Genomic DNA, 16,879 nt, shown 5'->3' with positions numbered 1-16,879 from the left:
TAGTTTACTTAAACTGGAAACTTGTAATTCACGTAACAATATTATTATAGACACCAACATTATTCGTTTCGACCGATATGGCTTTCCTCACTTATTTACGTTGAACGTTTCTCAATTTTTACTCGCTATTATTTAGATCTACATTATTTTACAAATTATTCACGACATCTTATACGCTACTATATATTACGGAATAAATGACGAAAATATTACGCGATATAATATCGCGCGCGTTGCTTTAAAAAGAAGGAAAGAGCCGTTCTTTGTTTCCTACAAAAGCGATCCTCAATGATTTGCCTTTCGATTCCTGTGAATATTCTTCCTTTAGTGTTTGATTTTGCGAGAACTATAGAGGCAGAAGGGAAGAAAAGTGGGTATATGTTTCGGCAAAAATTCAAGCGTTCTATTTGTTTTCTGGAAATGGACTTCCCTTCAGGTACTATTATACTTACGTAACGAGAAACTTTAAGATCCCTAATCTACTATATCACCGTGTTTGCGATCGTTTCAAGGACAAGCGCTCGTAAAAGAGTGGATAATCAGCGCCGAGGCAGTGCCGTTATAATCATTAATCCCGTACCGTTTGACGGATGTCCTTGACTGGAAAAACTGTACTTCGGGCTCGGCGACCCGTAATTACTTCGGGAACGTGTTTTAAAGTACGATCACGTATCTACGCGCAATTTCCGATACATGCGACACCCTCTGTGAAACGCGCCACGAGCACGATACACGCGATTGTTGTTGCGTCGATCGTGTTACGGGACGTAGGTACGTAAACTTTCCTTGGATATGACTCAGCTCGTGCTATCTGCGCAAATTATTTCCTCTCTGTAATAACACACGCAATGAAGGCGCGCGCGATAAGCAAGGTAATCGGAGCGATGGCACGAAGGAAGGTGTTGTAGGAAGAAATTTATGGCATTGCTTGATGAGAAGCTCGAGAATATGCTGAATACTCGTTATATACGTTTACATTATTGGAATATTTCTGTTAAATTTCACACACATTTCACGCGTCTCAAATCATTCCGTTCAAATTTATGTATTAATTTAATACAGGATGAATATGTTAAAAGGTGATGCAAATATTATTTGAGAGAGCAAACACAAGAAGATAAGTTGAAATAAAGTGGAAGCCTATTTTTTTTTTTTCCTCAGTAAAACTAACATTTATGATATGTTAAATCAACACGTATTTCATTCATTTATCTTAGAATTTGTGTTTTCTTAAATAGATATTTATCTATTTAAATAACGTAATCACATTACGTTAAATTAACACTCGATATGTCAAAAATTCAACACAAAAGGATCAAGGACCGTTTTTAACACGAATATGAAATATTTCTTTGCTATTTATTTTGAATGATATTGTATATTAATTATCTTATAATATTTTTCATTTTGAATAAATTATCTACATTTATTTACTATAATATTGTAAATACGTGATATATTAGATGATGATATTAGACGTTGTGTCGCACAATTTTTCATAAAATAAAATCTGTTTTATTTAATTTTTTAATATACAAATTTATTTTAGTACAATAGCTTTTCGTAGTTTACGTGGAAGCGAATATAAATCCAGGATGGTGTAATTAGAAAGTTTTCAGCAGTACGAGTGTCCCATGAAACCAGCTACAAATTGCCGTAGCAATTTCTATTCTGGATTACATTACCATTCGCACCGTGAACGTGACTTCTCCGTGTCCCGCACTCGGCGATTGCTAAACTACCTCTCCCTCCCTGGTGGATATATTTCCTTTGCATTAAGAGAGGCGGCGAAAATCTCTTCCTATAGTAAACGACATGTACATATACCTACACTATAGCGGTACGAACGAGACGGAAAAGGAAGAAAAAAGCGCGCGTGAGAAGTTAATCGGCGCGCGGGTTGAGAGTTCAGCAGGAGAGAAAGTCAACGAACCAATGGCGAGCGGCACTTGATTGACTCTGAATGGCATGTCGCTTTTATTACGTGCAATCGGTCATAATCCGTCTCTCCGTTCCTCCCGTTCGCGCCGCCGGCTCGCTCGCAGTCGTCGTCCTACATCACGCCACGACCCGCATGCATACACCCGGCGTGCGTATGGCGTGCCCATACCGAAGCCAGCACACGTCCGCGAGTACTTGAAGCACCGGATAACGAGACAAGTGAAATTGTATATCGCTGTCGTTCGACCAGGATTGTCATTCGACGTGCGCACGAGCCCGCGCCGGTGATAACAGGGGGGGATACGGGATGGAAGATCCTGTAAAATAGTGTCGCAAGAAGACGTAACGTTTCGCATGGGAGTTGCGTGATTATAATTCATCCGCGCGCGCCCCGATGACAAGGAATGTAAACAACTTTGTATTATGCTTGAGTGCAAAGCTCCGTGCGTGCGCCTCTATTTTGTTTCTTTTTTTCTCTCTCTCTCTCTCTCTCTCTTTCTCTCTTTACTTAGATAAGCGGCTTACAGATAAGCGGTGTGTGATGCAACGTTTGGTATCCGCGCGCGATTAGATGTATGTGGCGTGATGTTGGTTGCGCGCGTTACGTTTGCCGAGCACTTTTAACGAGGACTTTGCCGGCTTTTGTGTCACGTCGCCCTCGTTACATCTTCTTTTTGTAAGGACGCGACGTGTCGCGCATAAAACGCGCGCTCGAAGCGATGACGCGAGCATCGAGGTAAACAGAATGTGGGTTGACATTTACTTCGCGTCTCTCGATTAGCATAGTAAACCTTCTCGCAGGCCTATAATTAGATTCGCGACTCCGCGAAGCTCCTGCACTCGACCTCGTAAAATTCTACCGTCCTGCAAGGACGCGATGTCTTTCTTTCTACGAAAAGAGACTTGATCTCTCCCCTCAACTCGAAATACATTATTCTGTTAAAGGAGAAATATTAACTACCATATAGCAACATTTTTATCAAAATAAACTAATGCACTGGAAAAAATATAAGTAATTGAACTATCATTTTTCTATTGAATAAATATTTATTTAATTGTTTATTTAGTACTATTAAAAAAAGTATATTAAAACTTAAAATTTAATAATGTTTCCAATGTAGTAAAAATGACAAAAGCGTTTGTAAATTAACGTGGAAATCTTTTTTGAGAGAATTGAAAACCTTTTTAAGAATAGAATAATAAATTTCTCTAATCCTCTTATGAGTAAATTTAAAAGATTTTGTCGGATATACCTCAATCAGAAGTGAATTGGTGCGTTTGAAATAATTTTAACTTTATTTACAATCAGAGAGGTAAAGCCGATAAATTTAGCAAATTATCAACTCTTGAAGTGAAATTGCAACGCGAATTCGGAAGGTATTGCCTGCAACTTCAGTGACTGACGTATTTACCAAGATTTCGAATCTCCGGGAAAACAGGAAAACAATATTTACCGTCCCCCTTTGCTTCGTTACTTGCTGGTTACTTGATTACATTAATTTTCAACCTGGCAGTGTCGTTCCAGAAACGAGTTCTTCGCGGAGTTAAATCGACGAGCATCGGCAACGAGCGGAAACTGTTTGTTTGATCCTCCCGGGGAAATTACTTAGTTACACGTCGAACTTCGTCCGGTAACTTCGCGACGAGTTATTTTCGAGGCCTTTTACGGCGCCACACACACCATGGCATTAACGAAGTCAGTCGGTCCAGATATCGCTATCTCGCACGACTTTTAATCACACGAATCTCGCGCATCACTGACTGATAGTATTATTGGACGTCGCTCCAATTCACTTTTCTCCAACTTTACTTCTTGTAAATCTCTCGTGTTTTTCGCACAAACCTCTTATGTAATATTCGAATTTCGCAAATTAATTAATTAATTATTTGCCACGTGAAATGGCAAATCTTATAATCGAGGTTTTTGAAATTACAAAATTGCATTTTTCATTGTTAATCGAGCAATTCTTTTATATAATATGTACAGAGTGAAGAATTAAAAGCAACTGTGTGTACTTTTTTTAACCAACTGATTATTCTGTACATAAAAATATCAAGGTATGTTTGTGAAAAAATCAATAGTTTACGAGATATCTTATATCATAATATGCCAGAATAAAATATATTTTGCAAACTATTTATTTTTCTGTATTTCTACCTCAACTTTTGTATAAAAAATAATTAAAGGGATTCTATTATTAAAAAAAATATATGTATCATTTTATTTGAAAAAGTGAAGGTATTTTTATGTGACTTTAAAAAATCCATTTTTTTTAAAGAGATTTCTTAATTATCTATTTTCCCCTCGAAATCATTCAACTTTTGTCTGAATATATTTTTAATTGAATTTGATGCACATTTTGAAGGACAATATTTTGTAACATTTTAAATTCCCCACCTTATACATTTAAAACCAACCCCACGCACGCACACAAAATATATATCGCGGCACTATTTTAACGGCAGCGTAAAGTCTCGATTTATATATCGTGTGCAATGTTAATATGATGCGAATCGAGGCAAGAAAAAGTTTACTCGCACGAATCGAGCGACCCGATGACACACGCGGAAAGTCCCCGGCAAGTTACACGAGCGTTTTGCATTTACCGTATATCTTTACACGATAATAAGAATTGTTTCGGTGATAACGAATTTGGAACAATCACGTGAATAGCACAATAGATAAATCTCAGAGAGATCGTCGCGATTCTCCATCCGACTTTACTCGTCAGGTGCGTGAGTTACCGCGAATCGAATCGGCGATCACATCGTCGGAACGACACTAAAATCCTATTCGTGACTCGTGACGATTTTTTTTTTTTTTTACCGTGCCGCGTGTTTCTCGACGGGCTTAATGGACAATAATTATTGCACACGCGCGTGACACCGTTGCGCACCGTCTGTGTTTGTTCGTTATTTGCCCGACAATTGAATGACGCGCCGTCTGGCCTGCGGTATCTGCATAACAACAGAATATAACGATAAACATTGACTTTGGAACGTATATGAAGGACGTGCGAAATGCAGAGTCCATAAACATAAAATTTATATTCAGAATTCTTTTTGTAAACAATTGTGAATCATCGTATTTTAAGTTTTATCCAACATCGCAGCGCTATGCTAATTCCGCGCGTTCCACTTCAAAGTAAATTATAGATCTAATAGCTTTGTGATACACATATATATGTATTATATGTAGTATTATGTACATATACGATGAACATAATCCACGCAAATATTACATTTTATCATAATACACATTTAATCTCATATTTATGATGTATAGAAAGAAGTCACAATTGTAAAATCGTGATCTTTTAATCCGCGCTTTAAATTCTTTAATAATTGACATCATTAAATTTATTTAAAAAGGATTAATCAAAGCATCAGTCGTTAACAGTCGAAAAATAATGTTATTATTTTTTCGTGATCAAACTTTGTCTTTGAAATTTTCGGAAAGTAATCTTGTAGACAATGTATAGATCGTATCATTAAGATAAAATGTAAGATATGAAGAAATCGTTCGTCTCAAATCGTATCTCTGTTGAATCATTAAGCGATAAGCGACGAAAATGATTGGCAGTATTGATTGAAGTAGGTATCTTATGTCCCGCAGAGGAACATGCAGTCGGCCTCGATGGCTGGATGGAGCGCTTTCATGCAGGTACCGCCGCCGAGGACGCACGGGGCGTTGACGGCTCATCCCCCCGGCAGCCACCACGGTCATCCCAGCGGTCCACCGGGTGGATCCGCCACAGCCGCCGCCACCGCGCATCCCGCCGTCGCGCAGCAACAGCAACGTGAGGAACGGGAGGCGCGGGAACGCGAGCGGGAGCGGGAGCGGGACTTCCGCGAGCGAGAGCAACGGGAACACCTGGCGGTAGCTGAAAGGCATCAACGGCAGGCCGAAGCCAGGGATCACGCCGCGCAGCAGAGAGCCGCCTACTACGCGGCGGCCACGGCACCGTCGGCTCAACAGGTACTCAAGTTGCCGCGATTTCCGCGCGAAATGGCTGAAAGGGAAGATTGGGTCAACTGTATCTATATCTAAAGGATAGTTTTGTTGAAATTTTTTTAATTTTTTATAGATATCGGAAAAGAATTTTGTTGGACCAAAAGAACAATTTTGCTGAAGTAAAAGTTTAGCTAGATACATAAATAATTTTGTTCAACTATTAAAATAATTATATGTAAATAATTATAAGCATTTTTTTATGCTTTAACAAAATTATTTTTTCACCGTCTAGTTAAATTTTTTCGGTAAAATTGTTCTTCTCGTGGAAGTTTTGTGCGAAAAATATAAGAAATTTGAGTTTTTGCATTGTACACATTACGTATCCCAATCTCTTTATTAATATATTAGAAATAAAAAAATTATATTAAGAGCATTACGTAATTTGCAGCGATGAATCGTTTTATAAACGTGTCACGATGTTTCAGGTTCGACCTTTGAACGTGTCCGGAAAAGTAGAGTACCCGCCACCACCGGCTCATTCGCGGACGTCAAAGCCGATGCAAGTCGGCAGTCTGCTCGAGAAATCATCGGTGGTTTCGCACAGCTCGTTACCGAAAGCCGAGCCGAACGTGAACCTGTTCAACTACTCGTCGACGTATCAGCCACAGCCATCTTGCACGTCATATCTGCATGATCTCAAGTTAAAGAACGAGATAGGACCGCACAAGTCGCTATCGAGTAAGAGCGGGTTGGCCGGAGGCCTCGAGAGGGACCATCATGGCAGAGAGGTGCTGCAAAACCCGCCATCCTTGCTGCCGGATTACAAGAGTTCGGTGATCGTGAAAAACGAGGGCAGGGAGCTACCGAAGACACCGGCACCGCAACAACACTCGTCCAGCCCGAAGATAATGCCTTACATGAACGTCCAGTCGGTGGCGCCGCAACACAAATCGTCAGCGTACGAATACAGAAGCCCAACGCAGAGTCCACATCATCTGCATCCCGCGCATCTGGACGGACTACAGGCGAAGAGCATCGCGTCGTTGGCGGCGTCGGCGGTGGCGGCGCGTCGACGACGACGACGCAACTGCCGAGTCCTCACGGTCATCCACCGCCACCGCCGCCGGCGCAGCCCGAGCCGCGCCTGCACTCGCACAATCCCCGTCAATCCCCGCACGCTCCGCCACAGCATCCGCACCAGCCGCCGGCGCCGCCGCATCCATCGCCGCCTGAACCGCGCTATCTCAGCAGGCCGGAATCCGCGGGTCTACCGTACGGCGCAGCCAAGTCCACGTATCCGTACCCGCATCCGCATCCGCCCACGGCCTCGTCGACGACGTCGTCGCATTACGCCGCGCCGCCGCCGGCCGGCTCCAAGCCGAAAGTCAGCAGCCCGGCGCCGCCGCATATGTACGGCAAGCCTAACTGCGGTATTACTAATTGCGGCATTATAGCCGGCACGCCGGTCTGCCGTGCCTCCGAAACGCCTGTCGCCGCGCCGATACCGCTGACCTCGAAGGCCGGCAGCTCGCCTTACCAGCAAGTGCCTCATCATCACGGGGCGCCGCCGCCACCGTTGCCACCACCCGCGCACAGCCGGTCCGTCTACGACAGTCGCTTCCCCGGCTCATTGCCGGGCGCGAAACTGCCGCCACCGACGTTGCATGGCTCGCCGCCCACGGCCGCCTCGGCGCCACTCTCAAGGCCGATCGCTCATTCCGCGCATCTCAATACCAGCCCGCACCAGCAACCCGGTCAAACGTTGCAGCACGCGCAGCCCCAGATCACCACGGCCTTCCAGACGCAACCACTCGATCTCGGTGTGGAGAGGTCGGGCTCACCGAAGAGGAAAGCACCGACGCCATTGTTATGCGACAATACCAGCGGTCAGCCAGTGTCGTTAGAAGTTTGTAAGAAGCGAAGGACCGAGGAACCACAACCGTTATCCTTACAATCTGTTGGTCCGCCCGTTCTTTCGAGGGTGAGCGAGCCCAGCCCACTTATCGCTTCAGCCGCTACGTCTATCACTACAGTTGTCAACACCGCAGCATTGCTGACGCAATCCAACAGTCAGGCGACGCAGGAGCAGCGCACAGTGACAGCGGTGAGTCCGGCTCCGGGTAACGCCAGCGGCGACGGTTCCGCCGTACGACCCGCTAGCACCGGCAGCGTATGCTCGCTAAATCCAACACCAGTGAGCGCGGCACCAAGTCCGGCGCCCATCCCCAGCCCGGCGCCGTCCACGGTACCCAGTCCAGCGCCCAGTGCACCCGGCACGCCCGCCAAGACAAACCCCAGCAACACGGACAGCGAGAAGTGTAACAGTCCAGCACCGAGACCTCCTAGCAGCACCAACTATCCAGTACATAAACTGAAAAAGGCATGGTTGCAAAGACACTCGAGGTGCGAAGACGGTACCGAGAATACTGTCAGTATGGCCGGCAGCATTACGTTACCTCTCAACATCTCCCGTGAGACAACGTCCTCGAATAGTAAGAACCGCGACAACGCGCCGACTACTTGTTTACCCAGCGCGGTTAATTCGATCCACAATATCGGTAGCATGGCAGTAAACAGCATCAATAAGAGCAAAGTTACTGGTAGAAGCGGCCGGAAACCGGCGAACAAGGAGTCGTTAAACGGTCACGCCACTGATACCAGCAAGACCCCGCAGGAGGACTCGTCTAGCAGCGACCCGGAGAGGAAGTCGCCGCCTAAACGAAAGCCACCCAAGGTATCTATTTATACAGATCGCTTACGGTAGCTCTTGTTATAATCGCTAGAAATCATTTAAAATTTGGAGTGCGTATGCTGTGCTGGTAGTTTAGTATTCGCTTATGCCAAAAATTTTATATCTCCTTATTGAATAATATGTGACTTTGTGATAAATTGTATAAAAATATGTAATTTTTTTTGTAATAATATGTAACAACGAGATGATCAAAGAATAATCGTTAAATGCAGTAATTATTAAATCTTATTTTTTATTGAAATTCTTAATGTAAAAATATCTCAAGTTTATATGCATAATTGTACGTTGGTTGATTGTGCAAATTGTGAATTTAAAGTTGTGTTCATTAATAATATATTATCTTACAACTTTTATTGCAAGATATTAGTTATTGAATTGTATTTTCTTAAAATTGTAGACAATATTTTGTAAATGAACATTTCTAAATGTCTCGATGTCATATTTTTTATCTTATAGTCAAGTATTTATAAACGACTGTTTTCAGAAATTGTGAGCAATAAGTTCAATAAAAACTTTAATATTTTAATCTTGTGCTTAATTACATATGTAGTCATTAGAATTAATAAAGTTTGTTATTTTGTATCGTAACTTTAGGTTAGGTAATAAATTTCGTAAAAAATTTGTAAAAATTATAGAAGCATGAATATGCAGTAGTTTTGTTTGCTGTGCCGTAGTTCTCAACTAGTAATTATCATAGAAGGAGAGACTCTTTATTATCGAGAATATTTGCATTTTAAAAAATGTTGATTTTGTGTTGGAAAGAAAAAACCGACCTCGAGTACTCGTACTTCTTTTCATATTAAAATGTTATATTTAAATCGGATAGACTCTAAATATTTCTTATTTTAACGATAAAGTTTCTAACATTATTATTAATTAATATTAATAATAATTAAAGTATTATTATATAATAGGAATATATTATAACAGAATTTTTCTATTATTTATTAATTATTATTAATGAATATATTCATGCGACTTTTGGAGGGAAAATTTTTTTTTAATAAAACGGCACACACACACACAACAAATACACAATTTGGGCCTTTCCCCGGAACGTCGCGTTATATATTAATTAATTATTAATGAATAATATAAAGATTGTATTATAATACATTTCTATTAAATAATATATTAAATAGGTATCTATTTTAAATTGTACATGCAATCTACGTGTGCTTTTATTTTTTGTGAACAGCAGGCTTGTTCTTTTAAGTTAAACTTCTTACACTATATACGCGCGCGGAGGTTTACGAAGCACTGAAAAGGTATACGATCCAACGCAAAATTTGAAGGGGTATAAAATTATAATGAGCATTAATAATTTTTTGAGTATTCAAAAACTTACGAAAATTGGTCGCTTTATCTCCAATGTTATCAATATCTCTTCCTTAATGTTCACTTTGGAAATCTGTAGTATACCTTACGTGTACTATAGACTTTTATTGTTAGCGATGAATAAATTGATGGAATTTCTTTTTTTTCGATCTGTCCATCATTCATTGCGGTTGGAGTAAGGGATTATTTCATTGAAATCCTGGGACCAATGCAAATTCTAACATAGGATGTCAACAGTTATAATGTCTCCGACTGTACACCTTTTTTCTTTTCCTTTTTACATTTAAAAGAAAAAGAGAACAGATGAACCATTAAAAGTAGCAGGACCTCTATTCTTGAAAAGAAAAAAAGGCTTAGGATAATCTAGGAAATACAATTGTGTTACACGTTTTCTTCGTTTTTTGAATACATTTCTTTTCATGAATAGGGGTTCAGATGAAAATAACCCATGGTATTTTAAAATGGAAACTATTGTCCTGTTGTTTGCTACAGCACTGGCTTGGCCTGGACTAAAATTTTCGTGCCTTTGTCACATCAGTCTTGAGAGATCCCTCGATCGAGCTAGTCGAATATCGGTTTCGGTCCGAGTAGTGCATCCAAAATTTTTGCCTGCCGAGTTAAAATTGTGCATTGTTTATTCGTACATCTCGAAAATTTTGATTACGTCTTTCCGTTTTTCTGTATCGTGTTCCCTAAGACAAGAGCTACTTAATTTCTAAATAAGAAGCCTTCGCCAAACACAGAATTATTGAACAATCGAATTTACTAAAACGCTTACAACGTGGGAAGAGGGTATAATTTTGCTTGACGAGCTGAAACTCGAAAGAGATGCGCATAAAATTAACAAAATTAAACGTAAAGATATAAATATCTTAAGCAGATGAATTACTAACGATTTTGTCACCTTATTTAACAGAATTTTGTCAAAGTTGGTTGTGCCATTGCATTTAAATACTTATATACATATATATAAAACAGCCTTTTTAATACCTACTAATTCAGTGTAGTGTGTGCGAATAATCGAATCTATGAGTCTCAAATCATTGAGAAGGTACGTTTTGTGGGTTATCTCCGCGTGTATATCTGTTCTTGGAACGCTAACGTTTTGTCAAGTTGAACTGCAACGTTCACGAAACGTTAGCGTTCCAAGAATGGATATCACGGAGATAACTCGCGAAACATATAGCTTCTAGAAAGTGCTCGTAGAAGTCTAGAATTATTAATGTAGTACGTCTTAATAAATAGAAAAAGAGTACATTCCCGTTATGTCCGTTTCCACCAATATGCATAAAAAATACGTATTGTGCATAAATAATAATTGTTTATTCCAAATATTTTAAAAGTTTATAAAACCGTAAATTTATTATATAAATTCATTACAAAAGTCAAATTTATTTGAAAAATATTTTGAATCCTAGTAAGTTTAATTCTGCAATTAAGATAATTAAATTATAAAAAGTTTGATTTGTTTATTATAGTTATTTGAACGTAATTACTTTTGTTGGCAATAGAATATTTTTCTATATTTCTATAAAACAGAGGGAGATATTATATCATATTTAATCTCGATTCAATTTACTTTTTATCTTTTTCTAATGCCTGAAACTAGAAAAAGATAAAGTAATTGAATTAAGATTAAAATTAAACTATTATGGAAACGGGGGCATTAAACTCTTTTTAAACTCGGCCATTTTTACGGTAATAAATATTATATGCTTATCGAGTTCACTGGCCAAATATTAAATACATGAATATATTTTATTTCAAATGTAATACTAATTTAGAGTCACACAAAGAATAGGTATCTTACTTTCTTAACGGACTTTCGTCTATTAGATCAATTCTGCAATAGGTTCGTAAGAAAGAGTGTAAGAAAGTGACCAGTCATAAAGCATTATTCTCCTCGTACTCTAGCTGTGATTGGACGAACCGATCTTATTGTAGAATTCATAAAGTGAGTTTAAATGCCGCGCAAAGGGCGCCATTTTCCTACGTAAGGCGTGTGGTATGAATCACGGGTGTTCACGGGTAACGGACGTTTCGCGAGTAACAAGTGTTTTGTCACGTACGCCTATAAACAATTGATCGACCAGTCATCGGAAAGGATTTCCGCAACGAGTGTCCGTATATCGATCTCGGACCGAGTACTCGCCATGAACAAATGTGGCAGAGGGGTAAATATCGTTGTTACTGAGAATTTTCGCCGTGATCGTAACCTAACCTCCATTCGCCTCCAAGGTGATCGCGGGACGCTGTGCACAGTAATCCTGCTTTTACCGAAGCTTTCGCGGTCGCAAATCGAATTGCGATTACAGAAGATTCGTGATTTCTTAACAGATTGTTGAATATTGTGCTAAAAAAGAAAAAGAGAATGTATTACACTAAGTACGCGCGAGACTGCAGTACGCGTTGAAAAAAGTTTCAGTGCTCCATCTCGAAAAGTGAGATTTAGGCGAGAAGGTTATGTCATTGTTTAATTTAAAAACACTTTAAAGTTGATAAACATTCAAGAATAAACTGAAAATTGAAGGCAACTATGGATAGATAGATTTATGATGAGTAAGAGGGGTTGTGTGAATGTAATTGTGTTTGAGCTGATTAGATATTATTATGCGTGACGTAATTTTCACCTTTTGCTTAGGTTTACATAGATCTTTAAACTTGATGTGCCAAATGGTAGCGCTGAAGCAGTAGTGTGGCCAGTTTAGTAGCTTCGGCTAGTAGATGCGGCAAGAGCATGAACTTCCTGACTACTTAATAATCTATGCCCTGTGGTAGGTAAAACGAAAGAAGGGCGCCGCACGGAGGCAACAAACGGCCGCGGAAGATCAGCGGAGGCGGAAGGAGGATAAGCAAGGCGGCGGTGCTGGCAGCGAGTCCAGCAATGAGAGCGAGGCAGGCTCCAGTGACACCAGCGAACAGTTGAGCTCTATTCAGCCTACGTCGAGGGTTCGACACACCACGGCCAATTCCAACAATTCCTCGGGAAACGGTTAGTTGACGTAGCTTCTTGTAAATGGACTTCCCGTCAGGTGAACTAACTATTCACTTGCAGGGTAAGTGATCTGTGATCGTAAGATTTATTCCTGTCTCTAGAGATGTATGAGAACTCGAGAGAATTTAGAGTGATTGACAAAAGAGCAAATTGAATTGCACTTAATTTGCAGAATTTTATTTCTAACCGAAAAAGGAAGATTTTATAAATGTTTGGATCTTTTTCATGTTTTTTTTCGAGTTCGCTTACCTTCTTTCAAATTTCATTGATTCGATCTCACGCACTTACCCTGTTCCCTGATTATATATCATTACACTCAGTTGCACATGCATTTTATTTTTAAGATATTATATATAGATACGTACATGATGACAATGTAAAAGAATTGATAACATTATGATATTATTATTACTAAGAGCTTTTTAACACTGAATGATTAATAATAAAATTACGCGCAAAAGTTAGAACGATAACAGACTTTCTGATGAAGCGAGATTTATGCAGGAAATAACAAGGAACCTAGGAAACGTGGTAGGAGACCAAAGAGTACGAAAAACAATGACATGGGAAGCGAGGACCAACAACCCCGTCAGAAGAAGGAACGCAGAGACGACAGTACGAGCGGCGGTAACAACGGTCCGGGCGGAAGCGGTGGACAATCCTTTCGTAAACCGACGATATCGCAACTGAAGAAATCCGGCGAGAGCTGGCTGCAGGACGGCGCCTGTTTCGAGGTGGCTTCGAAATTGGCCAAGTGCCGCGAGTGCCGATGGACGCCGAACCAACGCTCTAAGAATATCTCTCAAAATATCTTCTGCAGATTCTATGCGTTTCGCAGACTACGTTATACCAAAAACGGACAGTTGGCCATAGCGGGATTCAGTGACCCACATAAAGACGCGTCAGAGGTAAATTACGAAGATCGACATGGTCTCGACACTTATATACATTGCAATAGCGTTATAGTTAAATTACTGTAAAACGAATTAAAATAAAACGAATAGTCCTATGTTCATATCGATTGCTCATATTCGAGTTTTTTTTTTACTAATTAAAGAGATATTCGCTAGCAGTTTCTTTCTGATTAATCAAAGGACTCAATCGCCAATTGTTCAATTGCTAGTGTGATACGGGCATCGCAGTTTTAATTCGAGATGCATGCTCTCAAACGAGAACTATCGTTACAATGTTACAGGATGATCTTCGATTATGGTTACCAGGAGGAGATATCCAAAAGACAACAGGAAAGGATGATAAATCCGAGAAAAACGAGAAGGACAAAGGAGATCGACAGGTCCTAGACTTAGAAACGGCTCATCGGCTGCTTTGGCAAGTTGGCGATCATTTCTGTGATCTTTTACATCAAGAGAAGACCGCCCTCCAAGAACATATGGCTGAAGGTAACATTTTGTTCTTTTTACAACATATTTTTTTGGAACTGATCCTCCATAATTTTCGTATCAATCAACTCATACATGTCATACATATAATTAAAACATCATTAAAACAAATGCATGTATTAACTTTTATTAAAATTAATATTTTACATCATCAATATTAAATTATTTTCAATACATCGAATTTTTTATGCCTTATTTACTAATTTTTCTTGTATATAATTCAATATATCATTTTGCAAAACTATAACTTTAAATATCAGGTTGCATGGTGGCTTGCATAATTTCCTTTGTTCGCATGTTTTAACGCTTTGCGCATCGATTATGGTTACCTTTTGACAGCGAGTTCGGGGGTTATAGACGGAACAGTAGCGTGGAAACGAGTGATCCAGGGTGTTCGAGAAATGTGCGACGTGTGCGAGACTACCTTGTTCAATTATCATTGGGCCTGTGGCAAATGTGGCTTTGTCGTGTGCATCGATTGTTATAAGGTAATTTGCGTGAAATATATATATGTATACAATTTTTCCAGTTGAATACTAGAAATTACATGATGACAATTAATTCAATATTGATATTATATGATGTAATTTATAGAGCTTTTTAATACTGACGTTAATAGAAAACAATTATAGTTACTTTCTCTTTTAAAGAAGATTTATTAATAGAAATGTATTGATATTTAGGGACGTAAAAATGGAACGGTCAAAATCTGGGGCGAGAGTGGAAAAGATAGGGACGATTTTTCGTGGCTTTTGTGCACAAATAGACAAGTGCACGAACCGGAACGACTTATGCTTACGCAAATCATCGCTGGCGACAGTCTTGTACGATTGGGTCAGCGTCTACACGAATGTCGAGCAGAATGGGGAATTCCGCAACATTGTGCTTGCTCCCTCGTAACGTCGGCGCAACCAAACGAGATCCTTCGAAATCTGATCAAAGGTGAATCTGTGCCCGTTCTTAATGGAAACGTGAAACAGGAGATAAAAGAGGAGAAGAAAATAAATGAATCTAACGGTGCATCGGAAAACAAGACCAACGGCGAGGACAAAAACTCACCTCATCCGTTGAACTGGTTGGCGGATGTGGCACTGCAGAATCAGGACAAAAACGATAGCGGCACAGAATCGGACTCGGATGATGATCGCGAAGGTAATTACTCGACATTGCGGGAGTTGCTCATAAGACCGTCACACAAGTCAAACGGCAGCGGCGGATCCAGATCGAATTCACCTACGAACAATTCGAGTAGTGTGAACAATGCCCCGCAGAATAATGTCGTCAAGTCTGGCAAAAAGTCGAAAATGGATACGCTCGACGAAGTAATATCCAGTGTGATTGAAGATAGCGTGAAAACAGAAAAGGACAGTGGTTTAGATGACGAAAAGCCACGAGAATTGAAACACTTCGTACGACGTTATAAGTGGACGCAGCGCGGTCGTGAGCCATTACCAATCAGAATTATGGTGGGTACGGAGAGCCAGAGTCTTTATCCAGACGTGCCACACTCTTGGCTCTGCGACGGCAAGTTGCTGAGGTTAAGCGACCCGAATAATCTAAACAACTACAGAATATTCCAAGATCAGTGGAAACGAGGACAGCCGGTAATTGTGTCGGACGTCGCCAAGGCGCTGGACATGAATCTCTGGCATCCTGACTCATTCGCCCGCGATTTCGGCGATGAGAAGAACGATCTCATTAACTGTATGACCGGCAATCTAGTGCCGAACCAGCCAATGCGCAAATTCTGGGAAGGATTCGAGTACTATTCTAAGCGGCTTAAGGACGATCGAGGAAATCCTATGCTGTTGAAACTGAAGGATTGGCCGCCCGGTGATGATTTCGCCGAATTACTACCATCGAGATTCGCGGATTTGATGAAGGTTCTTCCATTGTCCGAATACACTCATAGAAACGGCAAGCTAAATTTGGCGAGCCGTCTACCTAATTGTTTTGTGAGACCGGATCTGGGTCCAAAAATGTATAACGCTTACGGTTCCGCTCTTCATACCAACAAAGGCACGACTAATCTTCATCTTGATATCTCGGACGCCGTGAACGTTATGGTATACGTAGGAATGCCAAAGGATGTTAATAGCGAGGAAAGTCTCAAAGGTACGTATTCATATTTTATCTTTACGCATAACCAAGCATCCGTTCGCATCGCTAATATTTTTGTCGAAATAATAATTGAGTCTTTGAAAATTAATGATTGAAATATTTACAGCTAGGACAGAGGCGATGAAAGCGATAGATGAAGCAGGCTGTGATATTCTGACGCGTCGACGTGCTCGCGATGAGAAGGAGAAACCTGGTGCTCTGTGGCACATTTATGCAGCGCGTGACGCAGACAAAATTCGAGATCTTCTGAATGCCGTTGCCTTAGAACGCGGAGCTCGTTTGGAACCTCATCACGATCCTATACATGATCAAAGTTGCTATTTAGATGGACCATTGCGGGAGCGATTGTATCGAGAATATGGTGTTGAAGGGTAAGT

At 40.5% G+C, this 16,879-nt stretch overlaps 1 protein-coding gene across 1 annotated transcript in view; it reads left to right on the top strand.

Moving 5' to 3' along the window:
• Kdm3 (Lysine demethylase 3) overlaps positions 1 to 16,879 on the top strand; it is a 31,998-nt gene that overhangs the window by 12,171 nt on the left and 2,948 nt on the right. The window contains 9 exon segments of the mRNA XM_018544708.1: positions 5,558 to 5,920; positions 6,382 to 6,949; positions 6,952 to 8,630; positions 12,765 to 12,978; positions 13,486 to 13,889; positions 14,177 to 14,381; positions 14,721 to 14,869; positions 15,065 to 16,496; positions 16,609 to 16,873. Coding sequence (XP_018400210.1) covers positions 5,558 to 5,920; positions 6,382 to 6,949; positions 6,952 to 8,630; positions 12,765 to 12,978; positions 13,486 to 13,889; positions 14,177 to 14,381; positions 14,721 to 14,869; positions 15,065 to 16,496; positions 16,609 to 16,873 — 5,279 coding nt within the window.

This window comes from Cyphomyrmex costatus, unplaced genomic scaffold (assembly GCF_001594065.2).
Source record: "Cyphomyrmex costatus isolate MS0001 unplaced genomic scaffold, Ccosl1.0 scaffold460, whole genome shotgun sequence".
In the NCBI taxonomy this organism is placed as follows: domain Eukaryota; kingdom Metazoa; phylum Arthropoda; class Insecta; order Hymenoptera; family Formicidae; genus Cyphomyrmex; species Cyphomyrmex costatus.
Note: the sequence above shows the minus strand (reverse complement) of the source record. Positions and strands in the feature narration are given on the sequence as shown.